The sequence below is a fragment of the Passer montanus genome, unplaced genomic scaffold (genome assembly GCF_014805655.1).
Source record: "Passer montanus isolate IOZ18808 unplaced genomic scaffold, ASM1480565v1 scaffold35, whole genome shotgun sequence".
Lineage (NCBI taxonomy): Eukaryota > Metazoa > Chordata > Aves > Passeriformes > Passeridae > Passer > Passer montanus.
The window spans coordinates 8,448,320-8,473,593 of record NW_024368263.1 but is presented as its reverse complement, the minus strand read 5'-3'; the positions used below and the strand labels follow the sequence as shown (position 1 = coordinate 8,473,593).

Genomic DNA, 25,274 nt, shown 5'->3' with positions numbered 1-25,274 from the left:
CTGAACCCCCCCACCCAGAGACCCCCCCAAGTGATAATCCTGAGGTTATCCTCCCCCAGGTAGGGAGGCACGCATGGGGTGCAGCATTCCCCCATTCCTGTTGGGAATGTGGAGCACCCCGGGAGAGGTGACAGAGTGCAGGAGGCTCTGGTTTGAGGTGCTTTTATTCCACGTTACTTGCAGCCCCCGCGCCTGGGTCAGCCCAGCCCGGCCCGGGCGCTCCCAGCGCTGCACCCCCAAACCCCAGCACACCCAGGGGAAAAGCAACCGCAGCCCGGAGCCGGGCCTTGGGATGAAGCCTTTGGAAAGCCCCAGCGAGGGGCGGGGGGTCCCTGCCCACTGGGGTCTGGGCAGTGCTGTCCTGGAGCAGGACAGGCCCTCTGCACCCCTGCCATGAGGGGACACAGGGCAGTGCTGGAACTGGTGCCCCCAGGATTGAACCAGAGCTGGCGGAGCCAGGGCTGGGGAGCTCGAGGATGGGCCTGGGGGGCAGAGGCCCTGTGAGAGGAGGGCTGAGCCCCTCCAGCACCCAGCTGCCCCTCTCCCCTGCGCAGCAGTGCCCAGGACAGCCCCAGCTGGGGGCTGCAGGGAGGCAACACCCCCGAGCCCCAGCTCCGGCCAGGACACACTCCGGAGGGATGGGAAGGCACCAACTGGAGGACTGGCTCCCAGGGCACGACGGAAGCGAGGCGGGTGCCCGAGTTACGTGGCTGCCCCGCAACCCTTCCCTGGGAGCCCAACCATGCACAGTGGGGGGACATGGCACCCGGAGGGGACGGCCCTCCCGCGGCCCCCACGGGGTGCCAAAGCTCACCAAGCAGTGCCAAGCCACGAGCTGGCACGTGCCCACCCCACGCTCGGTGTCCAGGGGTGCCTGTCCTGCTCTGGGAACGTGACAGCCACCTGCCCGTGCCACGGGGGCTGGTCAGTGCCAGGATCCAGGCACTCGGGCGGGCAGGGAATGAGAGCAAAGCTGTGGGCAGGGAGATGCCAAAGCCTCCCTCTCCCCTTGGGCAGGAAGCGGGCACGGGCAGCTCCCTAAGCCCCCCAGCTCCCCCAGAGCAGGCTGGCAGCAGCTGAGGGTGGTGGGGGGCCAGCCCAGGCACGGGCTGAGGAAAGCGTTGGTTCTCCGGGCTGGGAGCCCCCAGAAGGGAGCGAGGAGTAACCGGGGGGCTGGAGCCACCCGCGCCCGGCTCCGCAGCCCGGGCTGGCAGCTGAAGGGAGGAGAGGGAAGGGACAGGCGCCGCTCCGCATGGCTCCGGGCAGGAGCGGGGCTAGGAGCGGGGCAGGCTGCACATCTCGCAGTGGTCCGTGCCCGGCTGGTTCATGAAGGTGCAGTGCTGGCAGGGCCACATGGCCGCGGCCACGGCGTGCGACGAGCCCCCCATGGCGCCGTACTCCTGCAGTCCCGGGAGCGGGACACCCACCGTGCCTGCAGAGAGAGCCGGGGCAGTGCTGGGAGCCCGCTGCACACCCCACCCTGCAGCCCCCTCACCAGCCCTGCAAGTGCTCCAGGCCAGCTGGGGTGGGGCTTGGAGCCACCTGGAAGATGGCAGCGGGGTGGGATGAGCTTCAAGGTCCCTTCCAACCCAAACTACTCCAGGATCCCATGACCAAGGAACAGCCTCCTCCCCACGAGCCTCCAGCAGCCTCTGTGGCAGCTTGGAGCAGCTCCCAAGGGACAAGGGACCCCCCTCCCTGAGGGACACCCTGCCCCAGGGCCCCCCTCTTACTGCAGAGCTGCTCGATGGTTGCCCACTGCTCGGATTTTTTCCAGGTCTGTGCAAGCTCCTCATTTTTAGTCCTCACGGCTTCCAGCAACAAACTGATGCTGTCCTGGAAGTCACAGGTGGGAAATGAGCACTGGGGGCCCCTCCAGTGCAAGGCAGGACCCTGAATCTGAGCTGTTCCCCCTTTCCCAACATCCTGGAGTTGCCCCAGTTTATCCCTCTGCTCCCCAGCATTCAGACAGATCCCAACACCCCAAAAGCTCCTTTCCTCAGCTTCCAAGAGGTATTCCCTACCCCTGTGGGCCAGGGCCCGGGCACTGCGAGCCAGTCCCACCTTCCAGAGGTGCAATCCCTCCACGCTGGGGCACTCCAGCCCCATCCCCGTTCCCACCCTGATCTCCAGCTGCCCACGGTCATCCCGGCTGCCTCGCGCACGCGCAGCCTCTGGCAGACACGGCCCAGCAAACACGGCCCAGCTGGAGCTCACCGGGAGCTCCGGGGCAGCCGCCAGGCCCCCAGTGCCCGGCCAAGGGCAGCAGAGCTGCACAGCCAGGACCTCGCTGGCCTTCAGCTTGGGGGCTCTCATCTCCTCACTGTTCCCACCAAATTCCTGATTCTGAGATAATTTTTAAAACATTTCCAGCTCTGGGAGCCGCAGCCAAGTTGGCTCTGGGATCATGTGGACAACAACCCCCCTCAGTGCTCCCAGCAGCTCAGGGGCTTTGTGTTTAGAGTTTAAAAAAGGTTTTAAAACTCTTTAAACCTTCTCCCAACAGCTTGGTCAGGAAGAGCCAGCACAAGGCCCTGTGCAGGGTCATGGGATGGCAGGAATGGTCACCTCCACCCTCTTGAGGGACCCCTGGAGGGGCTGAGGGCCCTGGGATGGGGGGATGGTGTGGGGACAGGACCCTCCCAGCCCCGGTACGTACCCGCAGAGGCATGACCTCGTTTGTGACCAGGAAGAGGAGCAGATGGAAATCGGAAATGATGTCTAGGAAAATGGAGGAAGTATTTTGGGACAGGTACGTGGCCAAACTGTGGAAGTCCTGGGGAGAGGGGACAGTAATGAAGAGAAGTCAGTTCCTACTTAGATCCACTAACAGACATTCCTGTTCCTCTGGCTATCACCTGCAATGTGCAGGGACTTTCCCAAAATCAGATCCCTGCCCGGCTGACTGAATCCCAGCTAACAACTTCCAGGAAAAGTGATCTCTGGGCCCACAGGAGCTCCTCTTGACCAACCCCAGCACCCACAGAGCTGATCTCAGACCCAAGAGGTGCTGAGGGGAGCCAGGCAACTCCAGCCTTGTTCCTAGAGAAAAGAGGGAAAAGAGGACAGCCCATCCCACACCATCCCATCCTCTGCCTTGACCTTTTTCAGGAACAGCTTTCTGTGCTTAAGGATTCCATTCAGGAAGAGAAGGCAGCACTCTGGGAGCAGGAACAGAGCCCAGTCTCTCAGGTTTGTGCTGTCACCATGGGGCTGGAGCCCCCTGGCCCCTCTGGAGCTGCCTGGCAGGCAAAGGGAGCCCTGATCCCATCGTGGATGTGGCAGGAGCTCAGCCCTGAGCTGAGCAGCCAGCATTGGCATGCAGACACTGCTCTGTGCAGGAAGGACAGGCAGGCTGAGCCAGGAGGGGGTGACTTGAGGGCACAGCTGTCCCTCTGCAGATGTCAGTGAGCACAAGGAGGCAGAGCCCCTCCCCAGGGAACCCAGCTCTGTCAGGAATGTCCCCTCACCTGAGTTTCTCCCAGCACATCGCGGTTCTCGATGGGGAATGGGTTTTGAGAAATAGAAAAAGTGTAGACTGGATCCTTGGGGAAAGTTGTAGTAATCTAAAATAAAAAGAAAAAATTCAAGGAAGGATGATCAGAGACAGTGGGATATGGGAAGCAAATCCAGCTAGCTGAGAACAGCCAAGGCTATGGTCCCAGCTCAGCCAAACAGTGAGGCATCCTGCAGGGATCTGATGGCTTTTAATTTAATTTAAAGTGATATTCCATCACCACAGCCCTTGGCTCCCTTTCTAAGGGAGCTGGAGGGACATGATGGGTTTGGTCTTGACAGATGCCATGGAGAGCATCCCTCTCTGCACAGGTCACTGGGACACAGCAGTCCTGGCATAGCTGTGCTCTGTGCCAGGCAGCTGCTGCTGGAGGGAGGTCCTGGGGGAATCCTAATGCATGTTCCAACCCTCTGTTTTCATCCCAGTGACACCCCAGGCATCCCAGGAACAGGTGCCTTCACTCCTGCAGGAATTCCTGTGCTCTGGCACTGCCTGTGCCAGGGGCAGCTGGACCTGAGAGGCTGCTCCAGGTGGATCTAATGGTTGTTGGCACCACCTCCAACTCCAGCAGTATCATCTGGCATCCCAATTATTTGCTTTCCTGCCTTCCACGCCGTAACTTTGTTTCCCAGCCCCGGGGGCTGAGCTGTGCCGTGCCTGGCAGCAGCTCTGCTCCTCTGCTCCGGCCAAACCCTGCCAGTGAGTGAATTCCCTCCTCCAAGAAAAGGCATTTCTGGACAACCTGCTGAGTCACTCAGAGGAGATGGATCCCTAATTGCTGCTCTGGAGTTTCCTCATTAGGCAGTGCCCGGGACACGGGTCCGTGGGGCTGCTGCTTCCCAGCCACGTGGCTCTGGGCCAGCTCAGAGCCCTGATAAGGCAGCAGGCAGTGTTTTCCCTGAAAACAAACGTGTTCCTGGCACCACACCGACCCCACGGAGCAGGGCAGCCACCTCCCTGCTAGGAATGCCTGGCAGCAGCAGGCAGAGGAGGATGATCTGTCTCAGGAATCCCCTCCACTGGGAATTTCAGAGGTGGGTTAGGGGTTTGCTCCCCCGTGACCATCTCCTTGGGAAGCAAACATGTGCAGGGAATACTCACGTCTATGATGAGGTACTCGACCGGGAGCGGGCGAGCCAGCTGGGTGATCTCATTCCCAAACTTGTCTATGTCCTGAAAGAAAAAGAGCTGGATTATTCCTGAGCATGGAAGTGGTGTGAAGCCCGAGGGATCCTGCCCTGGAGATGCTCATGCAGAATCCTGTGCTCTGGGCAGATCAGTGAGGGTGTGGAAAAGAGCCTGGATGGGTGGTGCAGGGCTGCCCAATTCCCTGCTGCTCCCTGGGGATGGAGATCTCTGTAATTCCAGCATCTCTGGAATCAGGATCTCTGTCTCCTTGTGAGCCAAGAGACAGCAGAGTCACAAACCACCTTGGGCTTGTCTCCCACTAGAGAGGGGCTTGGAATTATCCACGGAGTGTAAAGGTGGGATTCTTGGGCTTGTTGGACTCCTTGATCCTTGTGCACCCCTTTCAACACCAGATATCCCACCATTCCATGATTTTAGATGCCATTTAGGTGGCAGCTCCATCTCAAAGAGAGGGACAGGTCACCTCTGCCTCCTCGGCCCAGGCAAACCTGCCTTTCTGCAAATCCAGGAGTGCCTCAACCACCTCTTCATCTGGGAATTGGGAATCCGGGCACTTCCTCAGACCCAGACCCTTGGAACCAGCACATCCCATGGCGTAAACTTGTTTTGCTTTGCCAGACGAAGGGAACATAAAGTTTAATTAGGCAGACAAACGGCCGGCATATGTTCATTAATCATAACCTGACAATTAGACGTGATTGATGTCAAACACGCCGGGTTCAAACGCCGCTTCGGAAATAAATCCTGGAGAACTGACACTTTTCATTAAAGATTCCGTACGAGGGGGTTGTGTTTTCTCCCTAAATCATCACTTAACGTGGCATAAATCATTCATGGAGCCCCACATAAATCATACACCCGTAATTCCCAGGCAGGGACGTTGTACTGGACGATCCATGGGCACTCAGTGGTGGAAGCTGGATCTGGAGCTGTCACCCCCAAAAGTGACAAAGCCCTGCTCTTCCTCTTCCCGTGTGGGATGGGAGCAGCATTCCATGGGCTGAGTCAGGGAGCACCATGCAGGGCTGACTGCAGGACTCCCTCCCCTTTCTCCCAGCGGTGTTTTCTCCCGGAGAACACCACTCCCCCGCTCTCCCTGGTGTTTACACAGCACAGCTATGTGGAGCAGCAGCCAGCACCACCCCTCTCCCAGCCAGACCTCGCCCCAGCAGGCTCCAGCACGCTGCTCCCCTCCAGGCACAGCCCCCCTTCCCGACCCCCTGTCCCCAGGAACTGTTCCCTCTGTTAAAAAATCTCCCTTCCAGTCTTTGAAGGCCTTTGAAAGGCAATCCTGATAAGGATCTTTGCTCCTCGCACATGACAGGTTGTGGCCTCAGATCTCTCTAGCTCCGACAGGAGCAGGAGGAGCTGTGGAGCCTTTTTTTGGGAGATCACAGGACCCCAGAGCCAACCTGCTTCTAGATCTCAGTGATACCACAAGAGACAGGAATCAGATCCAATCAGCTTCCCAAACACAATCCTGCCCCTGCACGAAGGGACCTGCAACAACTCACGCATAATTAGCCCATCTGGAATTTATTTTCCAATCTAATTAAGTTCTAATATGCAGAAACATTTTCCCAGCACCTGTTGGCTTTAATCTCCCCCTCTGGGGATTTCCATGTTAAATGCCTGCTTTTTCATGGCATGCTGCTGAGGCCTCCAAGACATCCAGAGACTGGAACCTTGCTCCCTCCAAGAGGACATGTCCTGATCCTGACAGGACAGTCCCCCCAAACCCCAACCTTCCTCTCCCACTACCATGATTATTTAATTATGTTTTAAAGGCCTTAATGAACATCAAGTTGGGATTGCTGGGAGAAAGATCCTTATCCTAAGCTTGGCATCACCAGGACCCTCCCAGCTTCCTGTTATTGCTGCAGCCGAGACCCCCAAAGCCCAGTGGCACCAGCTCCAAAGGGAGGCCAGGACAGGGTTAATGGAGTGAGAAGCATTTGGCTTCCAGAAAAAATCCAGCAGCAAGGCCTGGAGGGTCTGGACAATGCATCATCCCAGTGGAGATTGCATCAAGGCTGGGATTAGAGCCCTTCAACACAGTTAGGAGGCAGGAGCTGCACAGGGATGAGGGAAACAAGGAGAAGGGTGGGAACACAGACACCTCGGCAGCATGGAAAAACTTCTGGGTGGCCTCAGGATTACCCAGGGAGGGTGAGGGGAGCAGCCAGGGGAGCTGCCAGCCGGGAAGGAGCTCAGGATCCGCGTCCCAGGACAGCCGTGAGCATCCCACGCTGCCACCATCCCATGCCTGAGCATCCCGCATCCCACGCCGTTATTCCCGACCTGCTCCCTCTGCTGAAGGCACGGCGGAGCTTGGCAGCCATCTGTCCTTCCCATGTGTGAGTAAATCCCAGCTTTGCTCTTCCCTCTGCTGCTTTCCCGGCGCCTTCCTGGGCAGTGCTGCCCCTCGCACAGGGCGCAGAAACGAAGTGAATTCTCCAAGAGCAAGTGACAGGTCAGGGAGAGGTGAAACCCTTCCCAGGAGACTCCTGCTGAGCTAATCCAGCATCCTCCTCCCCGGAGCAGCTGGGACATTTGAGGCTAAGGCAGCTCACGAGCTGGTGGGAGGGCAGCCAGGGAAGTCCTTCCCCGTCAGTGAACACTCCCCGCAGCCTGGCTCTCCCTGGGAAGAGGATTTCCAATGCCATGGCAGGACAGCCTGCCTCAGAGGTCCTGCTGGGCTCTGATAAAAGCAGGGCCCTGGCTTGGGTTGTCCCAGGGAGGGATGGGACACGTGTCACTGGTGCCAGGCCAGGGCTCAGACACGGCTCAGCCACAGGAGAGCTCAGAGCACGTGTAGGACTCGAGGGCAAAGGGCTCTTGCACAACGCTTGTAAAGGGCTTTTGTCTTACACCATCCCAAAGGAACTCTGGGGGAATGTTAACCATCCCAAAGAAACTCTGGAGGCACACTAAACCATGCTAAAGAAACTCTGGGGGGATGTTAAGGCAGCTGGAAAATGCAATTCACTGTGAGGATGACGATGACATCGTGTTTGCGCTGAGCTGTCACAAATACCTGTGATAAGAGACAAAGCCAGCCAGCCCCCAAATCCAATTATCCAGGAGTTTTGAAGCGTCTGTAAAACATCAGGAATCTCTTCCCACAGTTGATGAAGCTAATGGTGGAGCAGTTCAGCACTGCAGAGTTCCAGTGGACTGGGAGGAGGTGACAGCTGGCACGGGGTGCAGCAGCCCAGGGAGGGATCCCCCAGCTGCACCCTGAGCACTCCCTCAGTGTTGAATATCAACCCAAGGTACATCCTCAATGAAATCCAAATCAATCCAGCTGTTTTCAAAAACCAGATGGACAGAGGAGGCTGCTCAAGGACAGAGGACAGGATGCAAAATCGTGTGGAATATTCAGCCAGGCTCACCCTCACCCAGCTAGAAACTGGGTGAAGTGGCCTTTGCAAGATCATCATCTTCACTCACAGGGTCTTTATCCCAACCTGTGTCCGTGTCTGCACATCATGGACTCCTCCCTGAGCTCTGTGTGCTGAGCTGGCCAAGCAGCACGTGCTGGTTGTGCCCCGTTCCAGCTGGAACCAGTGCTGGGCCCTGATGCTTCCCAGACACCCCTGCAGGCCAGGAGGGATCCGTTTTTCCTCCTGGCTAACCTGGGGAGGCACCTCCGAGCAAAGGAACTTGTTCTCACAGTGCCCAAACCCCTCGAGTTCCCCACTGGAGCAGAGCTCTCCCTTCCTGAGCCAGGACAGCAACGGCTGCGTGTCCAAAGCCAATTCCATGGGGATGGCTCCTCAGAGCAGCAGGCCAGGGGCCAACATAAAGGGAATGGTAAAGAATACAGAAACCACCCAGCTGCAGGCTCAGGAAAACCACAGGACAGTGCCAGTGCCATCAGCTTTCCCATTTCCATGGAAGAAAAGCAGCCCCTTTTCCAATTCACAAGCTGGAGGTGAATCCACTGCACTGCCCTCGGACAGATCTGAGCTCCACGGGTCCTGCCTCACATCTGGCTGTTCTATAAATACATCCACACTCCACAAACATCAGCCTCCTGGTCCTCATCCAATTAGAATTAATTTGTAGAGCTCCTTTCATCCTAAAGGGCTTTTCAGATGAATACTTGGATATTGTATGGGAACGCACATGGACTTCTCTCTGCACAGTCCCAGAGGAAACAGCAACTACTCCAAAGTGCAGCTTTCTCCCCAAAACTGGCTGGGGAGGGGCAGGACAGAGGGGAACCCACATCACAGACTGGGAACAAAGGGAGAGCAAGGTACTGGACCCCAAAGATTCCATCCTGTGCCAGCAGATTCCTGCTCCTCCTGGAGTTCACCGGGGCTCGGACACGGCTGTTGTCACCACCCCAGGATGAGGTAGTGTCTCTGATCTCAAGCCTTGCACATTTAATGGGACCCCAAAGGTTTCCCAAGCCAGGAGTGACTAAGCTTTCCACAGATTTAAGAACACTCAAAAATAATTGAGGGATCCCAGAGCCAGATGCGTTGGAGGCTGAGGGAGAATCCCACCCGGCGGGGCCATCCTCGAGCGCTCCCTGGAAAGGGCAATCAGGGAGAGGAGCTCTGAAACACAAAATCAGCTGCAGCCCGACCCAGTGAATCAGTGGATGATGGAAATTTCCATGCAAGGCTGGAGCCATCCGTTCCCATTTTGTTTATCTCCCTGCTTCAGATTAGAGATGGGAGTGAAGCCCTTCTGGGAACACCCACTGGCTTCCTGCTGCTCGCGGCACCCCGGGTGGGCCACATGTGGGCCACAGAGCTGCGGGACCTCCTGGAGGCTGCCCGAGTGTGGCACGGCCTGGGCTGCTCCACGGTGGGATGGGGGCACGCCAGGAGATGATCTCACCCTCCTCACGTTCAGGGCCAACCTTTGCACACCCAGCTCTGCTTGTTGTGATCAGCCCTGGCTTATCAGCCCTAGGAGGAAGCTGCGTGCTCCAGAGAGAGCAGGATTCCATCTGCTCTCCCTCTCCAGCCCTGGATTCAGCCCAGAGGTGTTCCTTGTTTCCAGGTGGGGTCAAGGCAAGCCAGCAGTCTGGCTCCAAGGGGTGGAAACCATGGAGGCTGACAGGGAAACCAGCACTTCCCAGTCCCAGGCTCAGGGCATGCAGGAACACCCTGATCAGCTCAATTCCCACTGCTGGAGAACAATCCCCTCATTCCACTCCTCCCAAACAAAGGCAGCTTTCCTTGTCCTGTGCTCCTTAAAGGACAGCTTTACCACAGGCAGCAGGAGCAGACAGGACAGGAAGGAGATAACACAGAGGGTGATGGATGGCTAATTAGCCAGCCAGCAGTGCCATTAATTAACTCCTCTGTCCCCGCTCATGGGGCACCAGGAGCCCTGGGCTGGAGCAGCAGCACTATTGGCATCCACAGGGAGCCTGATCCTGAGCTATACAGGCACAGGAGGGGCTGAAGGGCTCCAGAACAACTGGCAAGGGAATAATGACATTCCATCTATCACCAACAACCCCCAAGTGCAGCAGGCAGGGGCAGCAGTGACACCTCGTGTCCTTCCAACACCCCTCCTGCAGAGCTGCCTCTAGCTCTGGGCTCCTCAGCACTGGAAGGATGTGGAGCTGCTGGAGTGAGTCCAGAGGAGGGGGTATTCACCTGGAGATATTTACTTGGAGAAGTCTCCAGGGAGACCTGAGAGTCTCTTCCAGTGCCTAAAGGGGATCCAAGAAATCTGGAGAGGGACTTTGGACAAGGGGTGGAGTGACAGGACACAGGGAATGGCTTTCCACTGCCAGAGGGCAGGGATGGATGGGATATTGGGAAGAAATTCTTCCCTGTGAGGGCGATGAGGCCCTGGCAGTTTACCCAGAGAAGCTGTGGCTGCCCCAGCCCTATAAGTGTCCAAGGCCAGGCTGGATGGGGCTTGGAGCACCCTGGGATAGTGGCAGCGGTGGAATGGGATGAGCTTTAAGGCCCCTCCCAACCCAAACCATTCCACAACTCTGTGACATTGAGTATTCTGGACCTGCTCTGGATGCACATTTTCCCTGCTGCCGCTCAGGATCAGTGCTTGGATGCAGGGGCACATCCCAGAGCTGGCCAGGCCCTCGGCCCTCACCTTGTAGAAGACGTCAGGCACGTACTGCTCGCTGCTGGACTCCTTGGCGTAGCCCAGCTCGGGCGCGTCCCGGCACGGCAGCAGGCACTCGTCCCGCACCAGGGCCATGCACTGGTTGGACACCTGGTACCCCTCAAAGTGCACCTGGTTGTCAGGACCACCTGCAGGAGGAGAGGGTGGTTAAAGGGTGGAAAACTGCTCCAAGATCGATCTGTGACTGATCCACACATTGTCACCCAGGCCAACATCCCTGGGCACCTCCCGGGGTGGGGATTCCATCTCACAACACTTCCCATGAAGAAATTCTTCCTGAAAATCCAGCACAGGGGTGATTTCCTTGGTGTAACTCCAACAGAAATGACTGGAAGAGCAGCACTAAAGTTGGGCTCGATGATTTTGGAGCTCTTTTCCAACCTTAACAATTCCAAGAGCCCATGATTAAACACAAAGCTAACAGTGATGAACACCGAGATGAAGCTGCTGGTGCTGCTGCATGGCAAGAATCCTAGGCAAGAATTCCCTCTAAACTCCACATTTTTATAGCCACACACATTTCCACAATTATCCCAAGAGCACGGAGCCAGGGAACAGCAGGAATGATCTGCCAGGAGCTCCAAGGAGGAGGAGCTGCCCTTTTGGGGGCTCTGACAGCATCACCCTCCCCTACCCAGCAGGTATCTCCTCCTTTTCCAAACAAAACCCAGGCATGCAGCTCCTGTGGCCCTGTTTCACTCCCAAGGATCCCTGAGCTGCAGATCCCCTGGCCATGCCAGGCCTGAACAGTGTTTTCTCAGCCTGTACTGGATGGTTTGGTGGAAATCTGACATGGAAAGTGGGAATTAGGAGCTGGCTCATGGAAGGATCACATGTTTGGCACTTCCATTTGGATAGTGTAAGCAACATCAGGTCATGTGTCACTGGAATACAACTGGAAAGAGAGGAGGAAGGCAGATGGTAGGAAAACGTTACAATTTCCAAAGCCAGGAATTCAGGAGGGAATGGGAATTAATCCATGTGGAGGATTTAAAGGCAAAGTTGAGGCAAACTATCCAAATACATTTCTGCAGCACAAAAAGAGGGACTCAAGTGTTTAAATAGAACCTGCTGGGCTGATTGAACAGAGGAGAATGAAATTAGCTGGAACAGCAAAGAGGAAATATTCCTTTTCTACCCTTTGATCTGTAACCTCAATCACTCACTGCTCCAGAACAAACACTCCTAGAAATTAAACAGAGACCAGGACGGGGGAAGGCCTGAACGAAGTGTGTTTGCTCAGTAAAACACCTTGTCTAAAAAAAAGATTAAATAAATAAATAAATATATAAAAGAGAGATACAGATCTATATTTAATGAGAGATGGATGTGTTTAGCAGTCTGGAACGTACAGGCACAGGCCTGTTAACTAAAAAAAGAGCTTTTTCACTGAAAAAAAGGCCCTGGGAACCCTTACAAAGCCAGGCTCAGGGCAGGCAGTGTCCCATCCCACTTTCACTTTTCACTCTGGATGTTATTTGGAAGTCATGAGGGTTTTTTCATTGTGTTAAACAGAGCCAGAACCAGCGATTCTGCTCCAGGGAAGGTTTAAATGAAGACATGTGTCATCCCATGGAGAAGAACAGAGTGAACTGGGAACACTCCAGCCCTCCCAGCACATGCCAGTGTCCCCCCTCCCAGCCCAGCCCATCTACAGTGCCTCTGGAGACTCCCTGGAAATGGCTAAAACCAGAGGCTTTAACCATAAGCACTTTGCAGGAGCTTCTGTTCTACTCAGCCAAATAAATGTTTCCAAACATTTTTTTCCCCTGATAGATTTTTTTTCCCTGTCAGGTTTCCCTGACAGTGACATGAGGGAGGTAAAGATCCCTCCTGAAGGAGGAACTCATCCATAACTCTGGAGTGTTATGGTTCTGCACTGCTGCTTCCAGGCAACAGAATTTGGAGCTTAAGGATTTGAAATAAAAAGTGAGCAACAGTTGTTGCCCTGGCTGCAGGCAGAGAGTGATTTCTGGGTCAGAGAGGTGGGGCTGAGCCTCAAGTAAGTCTCTTTAAACAGTTGTAGAGTAAAAAACTGGCAAATAAATAATGAGTGAGTATTGTAGAGAGGATAAAACAAAGAATGAGGAAGTATTTTAGTTTATAGAGCAAACCCCTTGTTAAATAGGACAGATGGGGAGCAGGACATGTGATTTCTGGCATATTCTTCTACTAACAAGAGGTAATTCAGGTGAAGCCCAGAGGGCTGAGGCCAGTTTGTACCTGTAGCCACAACTGTGACAAACTTGGATCCAAAGTGCCCATCGGGAGAGAGGCGACAGATGTTGGGCTGCTGGTTCTGGAAGTTGCCAGCTGTGATGCACTCCTCTGCACTCAGGAAATACGTGTCCTGAGGGGAGAGCACGGACTCCAATCAGCCAAAGGACAAGGTGACGTAGCCCAGACCTATTTCCCTGAGCTGCAGCCAAGGAAAACGACCAACACCCCAGGAAAACACGCTTTCGTGGAAAGCTGCTGCGGAGCCCGGGACAAGAATGTGACCTGTCAGCTCCCAGCTCTGGGCTGGCTCAGAACTGCCCCACACCGAGTCCCACCCACTCTACACACCTTCTTTTTTTTGAAAAATCAAGTTTCACTTTCCAAATATGGATATCACTGGGTTTACAAGGACAGGAAGCTGTGGAGGTCGAAGTTTGAGCCGTGTATGTGTCACAAAGCCCAGCCCATGGGAACATCCTCTGAATCACTCTGCCTCACTGGGTTTGTCCCTCACATCCCACTCCACTCCCTGCAGTTTTCTTAGCCCTAAAAAGGGCAGGGATAGAAGAGATTTCAGGGAGAAGTTCTTCCCTGTGAGCAGGGTGAGGCCCTGGCACAGGGTGCCCAGAGAAGCTGCAGCTGCCCCTGGATCCCTGGAAATGTCCAAGGCCAGGTTGGACAGGGCTTGGAGCAGCCTGGCACAGTGAAGTTATCCCTGCCCATGGTGGAACTGTATGGGCTTTAAAGTCTCTTCCCACCTGAACTATTCCATGAGCACCATATCCTCAAAGCAGGGCTGTGAAGCTGCTTCAGCAGCTCTGCCTGCTTCCCAAACAGCTCAATCCCTAACATCTCCAAGGGTTCCAGCTCCTTTTCCTTCAGAAGGGCCCGGAAAACCCCATCTCCCAAGATCTCCAGTGCCACCTGCAGCCCTGGCTCAGCTCTCTGCCTGGCTCAGGAGCTGGAATTCACTGGGAATTAATTGGGAATTCACTGGGTCACACCTGGATCTCACCTTGTTCCTGCTGTATCGAACGGTGCCTTTCCGTGTGTCTTCCGAGACCAGGTCAGTAAATATCCAGCCAACCTACAAAGGGGGATGGAGAACGTTGCTTTAAGGAAAAAAAGGACAAAAAAAAAAGAAAGGAAAGAGGAAACCAGAAGAGCTCAGACATTTTCTGCTCACAGGACACGATGTTCTTGGCTCCTCTGGGCCCTGTGCACACTGCTGCAGGGAATGGCTCTCCCAGCTGTGCCGGGCTCCTTGGAATCCCATTTCCAGGAGCAGCAGCATGCCAGCTGGCCAGCCAGGGCACCTGCAGCATTAGGTTTCACTATGGAATATTTTTTCATGGAAAGATCAGGAGGCTGCAAGAGGCCTCTGTGCCACCCCCTGCTCCCAGCCCCAGCATTTCCTGCGGAGAGTTTGGAGCAGGACCTGGCACCCAGGGGTGACAGAGCAGCTCACGTGGCCCCAGCCTGAACCTCTCACACAACCCCAGTTTGAACCTTGCAGGTACTGGTTAAGAGAAAGCTCTACTGGAGTGTGACTCATTCCAAACTGGAGTCAGCACTGACCCCAGCAAGCACATTCCTGCTTTTTGTGGTACAAACACACCTCGGAGTGAATCCTCTCACACACGTGTGACGTGTGTCCAAACACCTTGGCACCAATCCTTCCACAGAGCTGTGACATGGACACACACCTGGGGATGATCCCTCTCCACCCAGGTGCCAACCCCAGCTCCCACAGCATTAACCCTTCCAAGGCAGAACTGATCCCAACTCCCCTGGAGCCCAGGCAGACCAAACCCTGCACCCAGCACTTGGTGACGTGTTAAGTCCCATGGATTAAAAATATCTGATGGGAGAACATGGAAATAAATAACACTGAGAAGTTTTGCTCCAGCCTCTGGCGAGGGGTGGGATCTTATCTGAGAGAACAAAGCCCTCCCCAGATGTTTACAGTCTGCACTGAGCCGTCTGCCAGGCGGGTTTTCTCCAGCAAGTCAAATCTTGTTTGTGTACATCCCATTCCTGGCATTCCCACCATACCAACGCTGCTCCCAAACAGGAAAACATCACTGCAGGTTGGAGGGCTGTCAGGAAATCAGGGAATCCTGGTGGGATCACTGCAGCCTGGAACTGAGGGGGACGTGCACCCCAAACCCCACACACCACTGACTCCCTGCAGCACCAAGGAGGGGAACACAAGCCAAGGGCAGCCCCTGCTCCTGGAAACGGAACACAGAGGCAACTCCAGCTCCATCTGGGCCAAATTAGCACTTGCCAGGGAGATACTTCCTGGAATGGCTCCTGTTGGAGGGGAAAGAAAGGGAGGATGGAGCTTGTGCTGCTTTGCCCCTGCTACTGCAGCCACACAGCCCTGTGACGGGTCTGTGCTCAGGAAAACCCTCTGGATTTGGGTTTCAGACCTAAATATGTACCAGCTACTGACACTTTAGCAAGGTTTAGGTGTTGGACAACCCTATGGAGCTGGGGAGAATTGCTGACCACTTCCCTGCCTCACAAAGACATGAGATCTGACACATCCTGACCTTTCTCAGGCCGAGCTTTGCCGCAATCTCATCCACAACCTCGGCTTTGGGATCCTCCAGGATCTCCAGGCTGTTCTGGGTGCCAATCTGCAGCAAAGAGACACTGGTTAGTGACACAGAACTGGGGAAAAACCACTGTGGGCAATGAGGCAGAGGCTGGGAGTAGAGGTCTGGGCTTCCCTTCAGGCATCACCACACACTGGTGTCACCCCAGAGACCTCCCTGTGCCACTCTGCTCTCAAGCCACAGTCCCAAGGATCCATTTGTTGCTTTTCCACTGACAATCTGTTGGATTTTACTTGGCAGCCGTGCAGAACCCGAGAGGAGGAAGGAAGTACGTGAGGAGCACTCGGCTGAGGAGTGGTGCCGTGCCCCACCTAGTGGGGATTCCAGCTGCTCCAGCCAAACCCGTCCTCAGCCTCTCCATTATTTTGTCTTCAAATAATTCAGACTTCATTCTATTTAATTAAGCTGCTTCAATTTTCCCAGAGAGCTGGTAAAGAACTGAAGCAAGGGATGCAACTGTTTTTTCCTAGCACAGAATCTGCTGGAAAACCAGGAATCAAGGAAAGATTAAAAGTGAAATCTGCTGTTACAGATGGATTTAACAGATGCTGTTAGAAAACCAGGAATCAAGGAAAGATTAAAAGTGAAATCTGCTGTTACAGTCACCCTGGATTTAAATCAACCGAGGGTAAAAAAACAACAAAAAGCAAAATGGGGTTTTAAAATTGTTTCTCTGGCTGCAATGGATGGTGATGTCAAGGACACAAATCAGGTCCTCTTTTCCCCAGGACAGTTTTCCTTGGGGAGCTGCAGCTGGAAATACCAAACTAAAAAGGTGTTTGTGTGTTCCCTGATCCTGAGCCGGCACTGAGGGCCCTGGGTTCACCTTTTCTCAGGACAGTTTTACTTGTGGACCTGCAGCTGGAAAAGCTGCGTGAGGTTTTCCAAACTAAAAAAAGTGTGTTCCCAATTGTGAGTGGCGCTGCAGCTGGAAATACCAAACTAAAAAGGTGTTTGTGTGTTCCCTGATCCTGAGCCGGCACTGAGGGCCCTGGGTTCACCTTTTCTCAGGACAGTTTTCCCTGTGGACCTGCAGCTGGAAATGCTGCGTGAGGTTTTCCAAACTAAAAAGGTGTGTTCCCAATTGTGAGTGGACCCTGGCTCTCACCTGGGGGGGTTCATAGATGGCTGCCACCTCCGCCCGGATTCCCAGCGGGATGTCTTTGTGCTCCGTGTACCGGCCGTACAGATATCCCAGATGTTGGTTCCCTGTCTTCCTCCAGAAGTCTAGGAAGCGATCTGCAATTGTGTGGTTCTCAAACATGATGTTGTCAACATGCCTGTATTTCTGTTTGACAAAGTTCAAGTGTCAGGCCGTCCTCTGCTGGCTCCGGTCCCTTCCCAGGACACACACCACCCTCCGGAGCTGGACCCTGCACAGCAGGGCAGGGGGAGGCTGGGGCTCCCTCCCTCTTCCCTCTGCTCAGCTCCCACCCCTCAGCACTGCTCCGGGCTCAGCCTGGGGCGTGGGATGTGCTCAGCACCCCCAGCACCTCGGGGGCTTCACTGCAACCTTCACCCCAAGAGGATGGAGGTCCCACCTCTGCAGGGAAAACGACACTGAAATTTAGGAGGAAAGCAGCAGAACCTTTTGGTCTGCTGTGGCAAAGCATTTGGATCAGGGGATCCAAAAGACCAGTGGCCTTTTGGGTCCCATGAAGAAAACCATTGGGATTAATCAGCAGGATTCATCACCAGTGCTGCTAGCTCAGTCCTCACGCTGGGAGGAAATTCTCACCCAGGACATTTTGGAGCCCATTTGGCAAGGCCTGAAGAGCTGGACAGGATTGCCCTGACACTGGAGGCTTTGTGCTCCTGGTTGGCTTTTTTGGAAGTCACCTTTCCCAAACTAGAAGCCAGGTCCCCTGGCAGGTGCCCGAGCTCCTCTCACCTGTCGGTTGAGGGTGATGGCGCTGGGCTGGCACTTGGTGCAGATCCCCTCGGGCCAGGGAGGGTGCCCCTCACACCCAGACTTGATCTTACAGCTGATGTTCTCCAGGGCTACAAACTTCCCTCTGGGACAGGAAGGGGGAGAAAGGAGGAAGAGAAACAGGGAACAGAAAGAATGAAAGGTGGGAGAAGAAGAGGGAGAAGGGTGAGAAGGGGGAGAAGGGAAGGAAGAGGGGGAAGAAAAGGAAGAGGGGGAAGAAAAGGCTGCTGTTAGCACAGTAAATGCTTTTGGAGCAATCATTTATGGAGTGTGTGGGAAGTAAGAGATTGTAGCACCACAGCAAATCCTCCTTTCATGTGCACAAGGCTTCCTGGAGAGGGAAATTCCCTTCAAATGGAAGTCTCATAGACTGGAGCTGCATCTCGCAAAGAGATGTTAAAAGTCCCAATGGTATTTGGGAATAGCAGGGAGAAGATTACACCTTTGTGTAACTTATGTCCACCAAGTCTGAGAAACAGGCTTGGAGCTTGGTGCAATTAGGGAACTTCTTTCCTTCCATCTGGCCTTCCCTCCCATCAGGAGTGTTTCCTGGAAGGAATCATATTGCCACAGGAAAAGAAAAATAGAAACAAAATGGGGATATAAAATAAAAAGACAGACTTAATTTTTCCCTCCTGCCTTTTCCTTTTAACCTCATCTTTTTAATGTGTTTTTTTTTCTCCTTTGTTTGCCATTCAATCCTCGTGTCCAACACTGAGATCTGTCTGTACTTTCATTTGTGTTAAAAAAACCAAAGCTCCAACCAGATTCCCTTAAACCCAGAGATTTCCTTACTTGTCTGCCCCTCCGGTCAGCTTCCTGATGTAGGCATGGAATGACATGTGCTTCACAGGAGGCTCCAGATGGTTCAAATAATCCTCATCGAAGGGCTGCCAAAAACACGGCACAGAGCAGGGCCAGGTCACACACCTGTCTGATAACACCCTGATCCCTCAGCAAATGCATGTTCCACACTCAACCCCGCAATATGGAAGCAATCAAGGAAATTCAGGCTCATTTGCAAGGCAGCTACTACTGGGATGCAAACAGTGGAGCTTTACAACAGGGAGTTTTATGGTGGCCTCCTGCTCCGGGAACAGATTGGCCCCACAAATCAGAATCTCAACGGCAAAAGGTTTTTTCCTTTCAATATCTAACAACAAACAACGGGCCCAGCTGTTCCAACACGGCCAAGGACTCCCAGAGCACTTCCAGCACAGGGGAAGAGCCATCCTGGAACAGCAGGATCCCCCTGGGGGGGTGGCTGCTGCTTCATGCCATAAATTACACAGCCCTGCACGTCTGAGGTGTCACTAAAGCTGCTTCAACCTGGATAACCATGGAATGGTTTGGGTTGGGAGAAGCTTTAAAGCCTATCTCATTCCACCCCTGCCAGGGCAGGAACACCTCCACTATCCCAGGGTCCTCCAAGCCCTGTCCAACTTGGCCTTGGGCACTGCCAGGGATCCAGGGGCAGCCACAGCTGCTCTGGGCACCCTGTGCCAGGTGGTTAAACTGGGAAGTGCTGGGATCCAGGGGAGAGGGGACAAAACAAGAAAATCCAGGGAAAAGTGAAGACTGAGGGAGAATAGGGCTCTTTTGAAGCACTTTCTGTTAAAGTCATCACTGCAGAAAACCATCTTTAACCAGGATCAGCCCACAAAGGCTGGGATCTGCAGTGATCCCAGAACCAGCAGCTCTGGCAGTGCAGGGCAGGATTCCAGCCTGGAGCTGCCACCTCTGGGCAGGCAACATTCCTAGGAAAAGAGTTCCTAGTGGGAGGAACTGAGGTGGGTCTGGAGCACCTTCCTGGGGCTCTTACCTCCAGTGGGACACAGTGCACACATTTGCCCAAGGGGCCGTGGCGACACCTGGGCAGAGAGAGAGAGAACTGGGGTTAAATCTCATTTCACCTGGAAATGGAAGGAGGAATAAATCTTATTTAATCATGGAAAAATCAGCCTGTACAAGCTTCTCTGGAGTAAGTTTGGTGTGGAAGATCTACACGAGCTCTGGGCAATTCTCCACCCACCACGTGGCAGGGTGATTTTAACAAAAAGCCACCCAAAATGTTCATCCTTTATCAGGCAGGGCAGGAACAGCCAGGGAAGTGTGTGTTTATCAGGCAGATAAAGCCCAGCTGGGTACAGTTACAGAGGGGAAAACATCTCCTTTTGTGGTGATTGCTTTAAAAAAACCCCTAAACCAACAGCAGGTCAGTGCTGGTTTCCAAAGGAAGGGCCCAGGAGAGGAGCAGGGAGGTTGGGCTGTGCAAACAATGGATGGGATCCAGTTGCAGGAGGTTTTTTCAGGATGTTTTGTGGCAGATAATGCACAGAAAGGAGAGTTAAATGCTGCTAAAGCACTCAGCATCCTTCACTGGAGATTGATCCACGCTCCCAAAGGCAGGAACCAGCCCAGACAACTCCTTTTATCCTCAACACCCTCCCCTGGGCCCTGGCTCCCTGCTAGGAACAGCTCCATCAATTCCTCTGGAAAATGTGGGCGAGTTCAAGGCAACATTTCTGCCACGGAGTGGTGGGGTTGCCTTTATTGCTCCAGTGATGTGACATTCCATCACTTAAGGTCAGCTGGGAAGGTCAGGGAGGATTCTCCACAAAGTTCCTCATTGCTGCAGCACTGAGGATAAACCACGTGGAGCACAGTCCCAGGGGGAAGGGCAAACCATTCTGTTTTAGCAGGAATTCTTGCCTTTAAAATTTTCCCCCTAACCTTTTGAGGAGTGTTATTCCAGAGGGTTCTAGCCCCAAGGCCACAGCCAGTGCAGACATCAGGCCAGGACCCAACTGGGTCATTAACACTGAATAATTAAAAGCCCCCTCCCAGCAGAGGATGTTTTAGCAGCACCAGGGCAGGTTTTGGGTGGGTTTAACTTGTTATTTTTACAGAAAGAGAAGCTGCTTTGTTTCCCTAAGCCTCTTGCAAGGAAGAGCTTTGGGAAGTTGGACTTTGGTGCATTTTTGTGAGCAAAAGGGACTCCCTGGTTTCATGGAGAGGTCAGGCAGACACATCATGAAGGGAAGCCAGAGCAAGCAGAGACCCAAGTCCCACTTCCAAACCTCTGCCATTGGATACTTCCACTCCTTCACTTCCATATTTTCCATTATGAGGAGTGGCTGAGTCTGAAGGCACAGAGTGCTCCTACTTGGAACAGCAAATCCTGGAATGCTTTGGGCTGGAGAGACCTTAAAGTTCCCATCCCAAGCCCTGCCATGGCAGGGACACCTTCCCCCACCCCAGGGTGTGCCCAGCCCCATCCCTGGACGCTGCCAGGGATCCAGGGGCAGCCCCAGCTTCTCTGGGCACCCTGTGCCAGGGCCTGCCCACCCTCCCAGGAAGAATTCCTTCCCAATACCTCATCTAACTCTGCCTAGGAAGAATGCAGAATGTTCATGCTAATCTAGAGAATTCCAGTGCTTTAGGAGCACGAGCACCAGGGTCTGCTCCATCTGAACAATGGTTGCTCTGAGTGAATCCTTCCTGCCAAAAAACTCTGGAATTTGGGCATCTGCTTCTTCCCTGGGCTCACCAGGGGCTGTTTTCCCTTGAGGATGTCCCCAGGGCACTCAGGATGGAGCCAAGGGCAGCTCCCCCAGGGATTTCCTGCCTGCTGGGCTGGGCCCTGACATTCCAGGCCCTGGTGAGCCCCAGCTCCATGGGCAGCACCAGGACCACCCCCACTTACAGCTGCTGGTCTCGGTTCCGGTAAATCTTCCCATCCTGCTTGATCAGGTACTGGTCAATCTCATCTTCCACCACCTGGGGGGCCCCCCCAGGCCGGGAATTTTGGGAGACAGAGGTGTCCATGGTCTCTGAGGAGGAGCCAGCTGGGCTGGAGGGATACAGGAACAGCATATCCCCGTGCCTGCAGGGTGGGATACAGCACATGGCTGTGGGAGCTGTGGGAGACACAGCCAGGAAGCTGGAGGGGCTTCCCAGCAGGCAGAGCTCCCATGGAAGGGCATGGAATGTGGCACAAATTCTAACCAGGCAGCACAGATGGCACTTGGAAGCTGCCCTGTGAGCCACCTCTTCCTGCTTTTATTTGCAATACATGCAAATCCTTCCAGCAGGAGACAAAGCTGAGGGAAAAACAGGGAGGAGGGAGTGGGGATGAAGGAGTGAAAACAAGGATGTGGCAGAGAAAGCTGGGATGAGGGAGGGAAAGGAGGGTGAGGGAGGGAAAGCAGGCATGTAAGGGTGAAAACAGGAGGGCAATGGGGGGATAAGGCAGGGAAAGCTGGGGATGAGAGAGGGAAGGTGGAGGTGAGGCAGGGAAAGCTGGGACAAAGAGGTGAAAGCAGGGATTAGGGAGGGAAAACTGGGATGAAGCCTCCCCACAGCAAACACACCCCAAGGAGTGACCCAAGGAACAGGCACCACCTGTCCCGTGTCACTGTGACCCCCATTCCAGCACGGCCACCACGCCCTCCCCCCAGCCCAGGAGTGACACTGGAAGCTGGGCACTCCTGGGATGTGATTTGCCCCTTCTGGAAGGCCCAGGCAGAGCCCCTCTGGTGAGGACTCACTTGATCTTGAGCAGGTTGAGGGATTTGTTCTGCGCCGCCGTGATCTCGCCGGTCCTGTTGCGGTTGGTGTACACGGAGAAGCCATTATTCCTGAAGCCAAACTCCTTGGCCACCTGCAGGAACAGGGACAGGGCGTGAGCTGTGAGCCTCCTGGAAGGGCTCAGAGCCACAGCTGGCCCCAGAGAACTCCTCCTCCAGAAATTCAGCTCAATTCCCCCCATTCCTGTGCTCGGGATAACAGGAGATGGAAACACCTGGAAAAACGAGCGATGGATTAAACCAGGAGCTGAAACAACTCCACCACAACTGTCTCTGCCTCACACAACACAAAATGCAGAGTTCCAGCCACAGCCAGGCAAGCCCTGCGTGACTGCAGGGAGAAACTTCTCCACTATCCCAGTTGTCTTGCTCCAGCTGCACCAGCACACACCACCAAGTCATTCCCATCCTCCTGCCACCAGAATTCCACAATCCACACCTTCACCTCTGTGCTCTCAGCTCCATTCCCACCTCCCAGTGCTCCACTCAACCTCCTCCTGCTGTTCTGTCTGCTTTTCCCCCCTTTTCTCCTCTCTCCCAAGGAATTCCCTCCCCTCAGTCCCCAGGCAGGTTCTCCCAGCTCAGATTAAGTCTGGTTTACTTGGAATCACTCCAACACCTCTTCCCAGCCAAAATAATTTGCACATTTGGCCCCTTGAGAACTTCATCAGTTTCAAAGTGGTGTTTAAAGTTTGTCTATTTGCCAGGTTTTGCCCTAACTTCTGAAGTGAAAGGCCTTTATTTTTATTGATAAAAACACTCCCCAAGGCTTTGGTGGGAGTCAGGGATGGGATCCTGCCCACAGGACAAATCTGATGGGCCACAAAGGGCTGTCACATGAGCACAGCCATGAAAAGCAGTTTTTTCCTGTCAGCTCAGCTGTGATTTGCAGCAGGGTGATCCCTTTGAATGGGACCCTTTCACAGGGATCAGCTCCTGCTCCTCAGGCCACAGAATTCCATTTTTGGGGGCAGACAAATCCCACAACACATTAACAGCAGGTCTGAGCTGATTCCTGATCCTGAGCACAGCCAGAGTGACTTTTTTGGTGCCTTTCCCTGGGATGTGCCACAGGAGACAGGGAAGATTCTCCAGCCCTTTCTTCCCTGGGCACTCCTGGAGCAGATCCAGGTGAATTCCTGGCATGGAAGCAGCAATCTGACACCTCTCTAATTACAGCTGCCCCCTAAACACCAAACCCAGCCCCTGGGTGAACACTCCAGCATTAACATCCACAGCACAGGTAGACCTGGATTTACATAAAACACAGACCTCAGGTGGGAAAATTTGCCACTTTCCTGTTCCAAGCAAACCCTGCAGCAGGAAATGAACCCAAATGAACCCTGCTGCAGCTCAGCCAGAGCACAGAGCCCTCCCCAGATGAACAGGCAATTCCAGGGGCTTTGTCCTGGCAGGAAGAGTTTTCCAGCCCGAGTAACCCGAGCCCTGGAGAGCAGCAGCTCCTCCTGCCCAGGCTCCAGAGCTCCTGGAGGCTCCTCTTGCCTCGGCTGGGGCTGCAGGGAGTGTCCCTGAGGCAGCCCTGGATGTTCCTGGCCAGGTGGGAACGCTGGCAGTGAATGCTGTCCTGTCTGGGCCACAGCTCCAGCCCAAGCTGTGACTCACAAAGGGCAGGCTCCCACTGCTGCCATTCCCTTCCCTTCAGGAACACACTCATGGAGCAAACAACCCCAGTGAACCCCAGGAGGGAGAGCTGCTCCCTGCTGGAGCACAGCTGCACCCCAGCAGGGCCAGCCCCCTCCCCAGGGCCCTGGGATCTCCCTCCATCCCTGCCCTGCTCTCTCCAAATCCATCCAGGAGCACACACAGCACACCCAAAGGATATTCCAAGCCCAAACCCAGCAGCTGAGCCAGCCTGGAACCCTCCTGGAGCAGAGCTCTGACCATCCCACAGCTCCCCTTCTGCTTCCCAGCTGCCACTTCTTTGGGAGAGCCCCAAAAAGTCCTTGCCAGGAAAGTTCCCCCCCTAGGAAGCCCCAACAGAGAAGCTGAGGCAGTTTTTTCCTTAAATTTGTCATTTTCCCTCTGGAACAACACAAGCTACACCCATCCAGGTGTGGTTTTCCACCTGGAATGCTGCTCCTGGCTGCTGCCAGGGGGTGAAACAGGGATGTCCCTCCAGGACAGAGCCAGGGGAGCCCTGCCCACCCCGAGGGGGGCACTGGGCACCCTGGGTACCTTTTTGAGGAACGTCCCCACCGTCTCTCTCTTCGTGGCCGTGATTCTCTTCACTCCCTCTGGCGACTGCACTCGGATAATCTGGGAATGAGGGAGCAGGGGGTCAGGGAGGGGGGACAGAGCCCACCCTGAGCCCCCAGCCCCATGTCACCCACTCCTCCCTCCTTCCCCCTCCTCCACAGGCCTGGAAATGCCAGGGGGGCAGTTCTGGGTGGTGTCTGTGGGCACGGGGGGAATCACTGCAACGCTCCGGGCTCCTGGCACCAGCTGGCTCCAAGGAAAACACCTTTGGGCACAGCCGTGACCTCAGGGGTGGAATTGCACCTCCAGGAGGCCGCAGCAGACCTTCCGAGGGGCGAGATTCACACCGGCACCGGGTGTCACAGAGCCCCGGGAACGGGGAGGGGAATGCTGGGGACAGGCGGGGCAGGGACAAAGGCACACCTCGGTGTCCCGGAGCGCTGAGGGGCAGCGGGGACCCGAGCGGCTCTAAAGGGGACGCTCAGCCGCGGCTGTGCGACACGGGGACAGCGTGAGCGGGGAGGGGACACGGCGAGCTGCCCGTGTCCCGCCGTCGCCCCCTGCCCCTCTCCCGACTTCCCTCCCGGGCACAGCCCGCCGGGAGCCGCTCACCGGAGCGGGGAGCCGTTCATTCACCGGAGCGAGCAGCCCCGAGCGCCCCCCGGCTGAGCGGCACCGCGGGCTCACGGCCCCGGCCCCGCGGGGCAAACCCCGGGGAGCCGCCCGGCCCGCACACCGCGGCCCCCCGGCCCGGGGCCCCGTCCCGGCCCCACAGGAATCTGCTGCGGCGTCACCACCAGTCGTCCCCCCGTGCTGCCTCGGTGTCACCGCCATAATGGTCCCCCATGCTGCCTCGGTGCTGCTTATAAAAGTGTACCCTCCCGCCGCGGAGCTCGCTCTTTAGT

At 55.1% G+C, this 25,274-nt stretch overlaps 1 protein-coding gene across 1 annotated transcript; it reads right to left on the bottom strand.

Moving 5' to 3' along the window:
* Nucleotides 1-146: 146 nt before the first annotated feature.
* NPLOC4 (NPL4 homolog, ubiquitin recognition factor) lies at nucleotides 147-25,203 on the bottom strand. Its single transcript, XM_039716213.1, has 17 exons — nucleotides 24,982-25,203; nucleotides 24,349-24,429; nucleotides 22,114-22,226; nucleotides 21,270-21,449; nucleotides 19,386-19,434; nucleotides 18,359-18,453; nucleotides 17,525-17,648; nucleotides 16,742-16,921; nucleotides 15,568-15,654; nucleotides 14,025-14,096; nucleotides 13,013-13,139; nucleotides 10,757-10,917; nucleotides 4,619-4,690; nucleotides 3,471-3,566; nucleotides 2,660-2,776; nucleotides 1,734-1,836; nucleotides 147-1,432 (listed from the first exon to the last, which is right to left on the bottom strand). The coding sequence occupies exons 1-17, from the start codon at nucleotides 25,201-25,203 to the stop codon at nucleotides 1,275-1,277; spliced, it is 2,037 nt and encodes a 678-aa protein (XP_039572147.1). The 3' UTR covers nucleotides 147-1,274.
* Between the last annotated feature and the right edge of the window lie 71 nt (nucleotides 25,204-25,274).

What these genes read in the sequence shown, in the direction of transcription:
- NPLOC4 (XM_039716213.1), bottom strand. Translation starts at nt 25,203, where the DNA reads ATGGCGGTGACACCGAGGCAGCACGGGGGGACGACTGGTGGTGACGCC. An exon ending in TGGGGACGTTCCTCAAAAAG is followed by an intron (nt 22,227 to 24,348) that starts GTACCCAGGGTG and finishes CTGTTCCTGCAG; the next exon opens with GTGGCCAAGGAGTTTGGCTT. An exon ending in TGTCACAGTTGTGGCTACAG is followed by an intron (nt 10,918 to 13,012) that starts GTACAAACTGGC and finishes CTCCTCCTGCAG; the next exon opens with GTGGTCCTGACAACCAGGTG.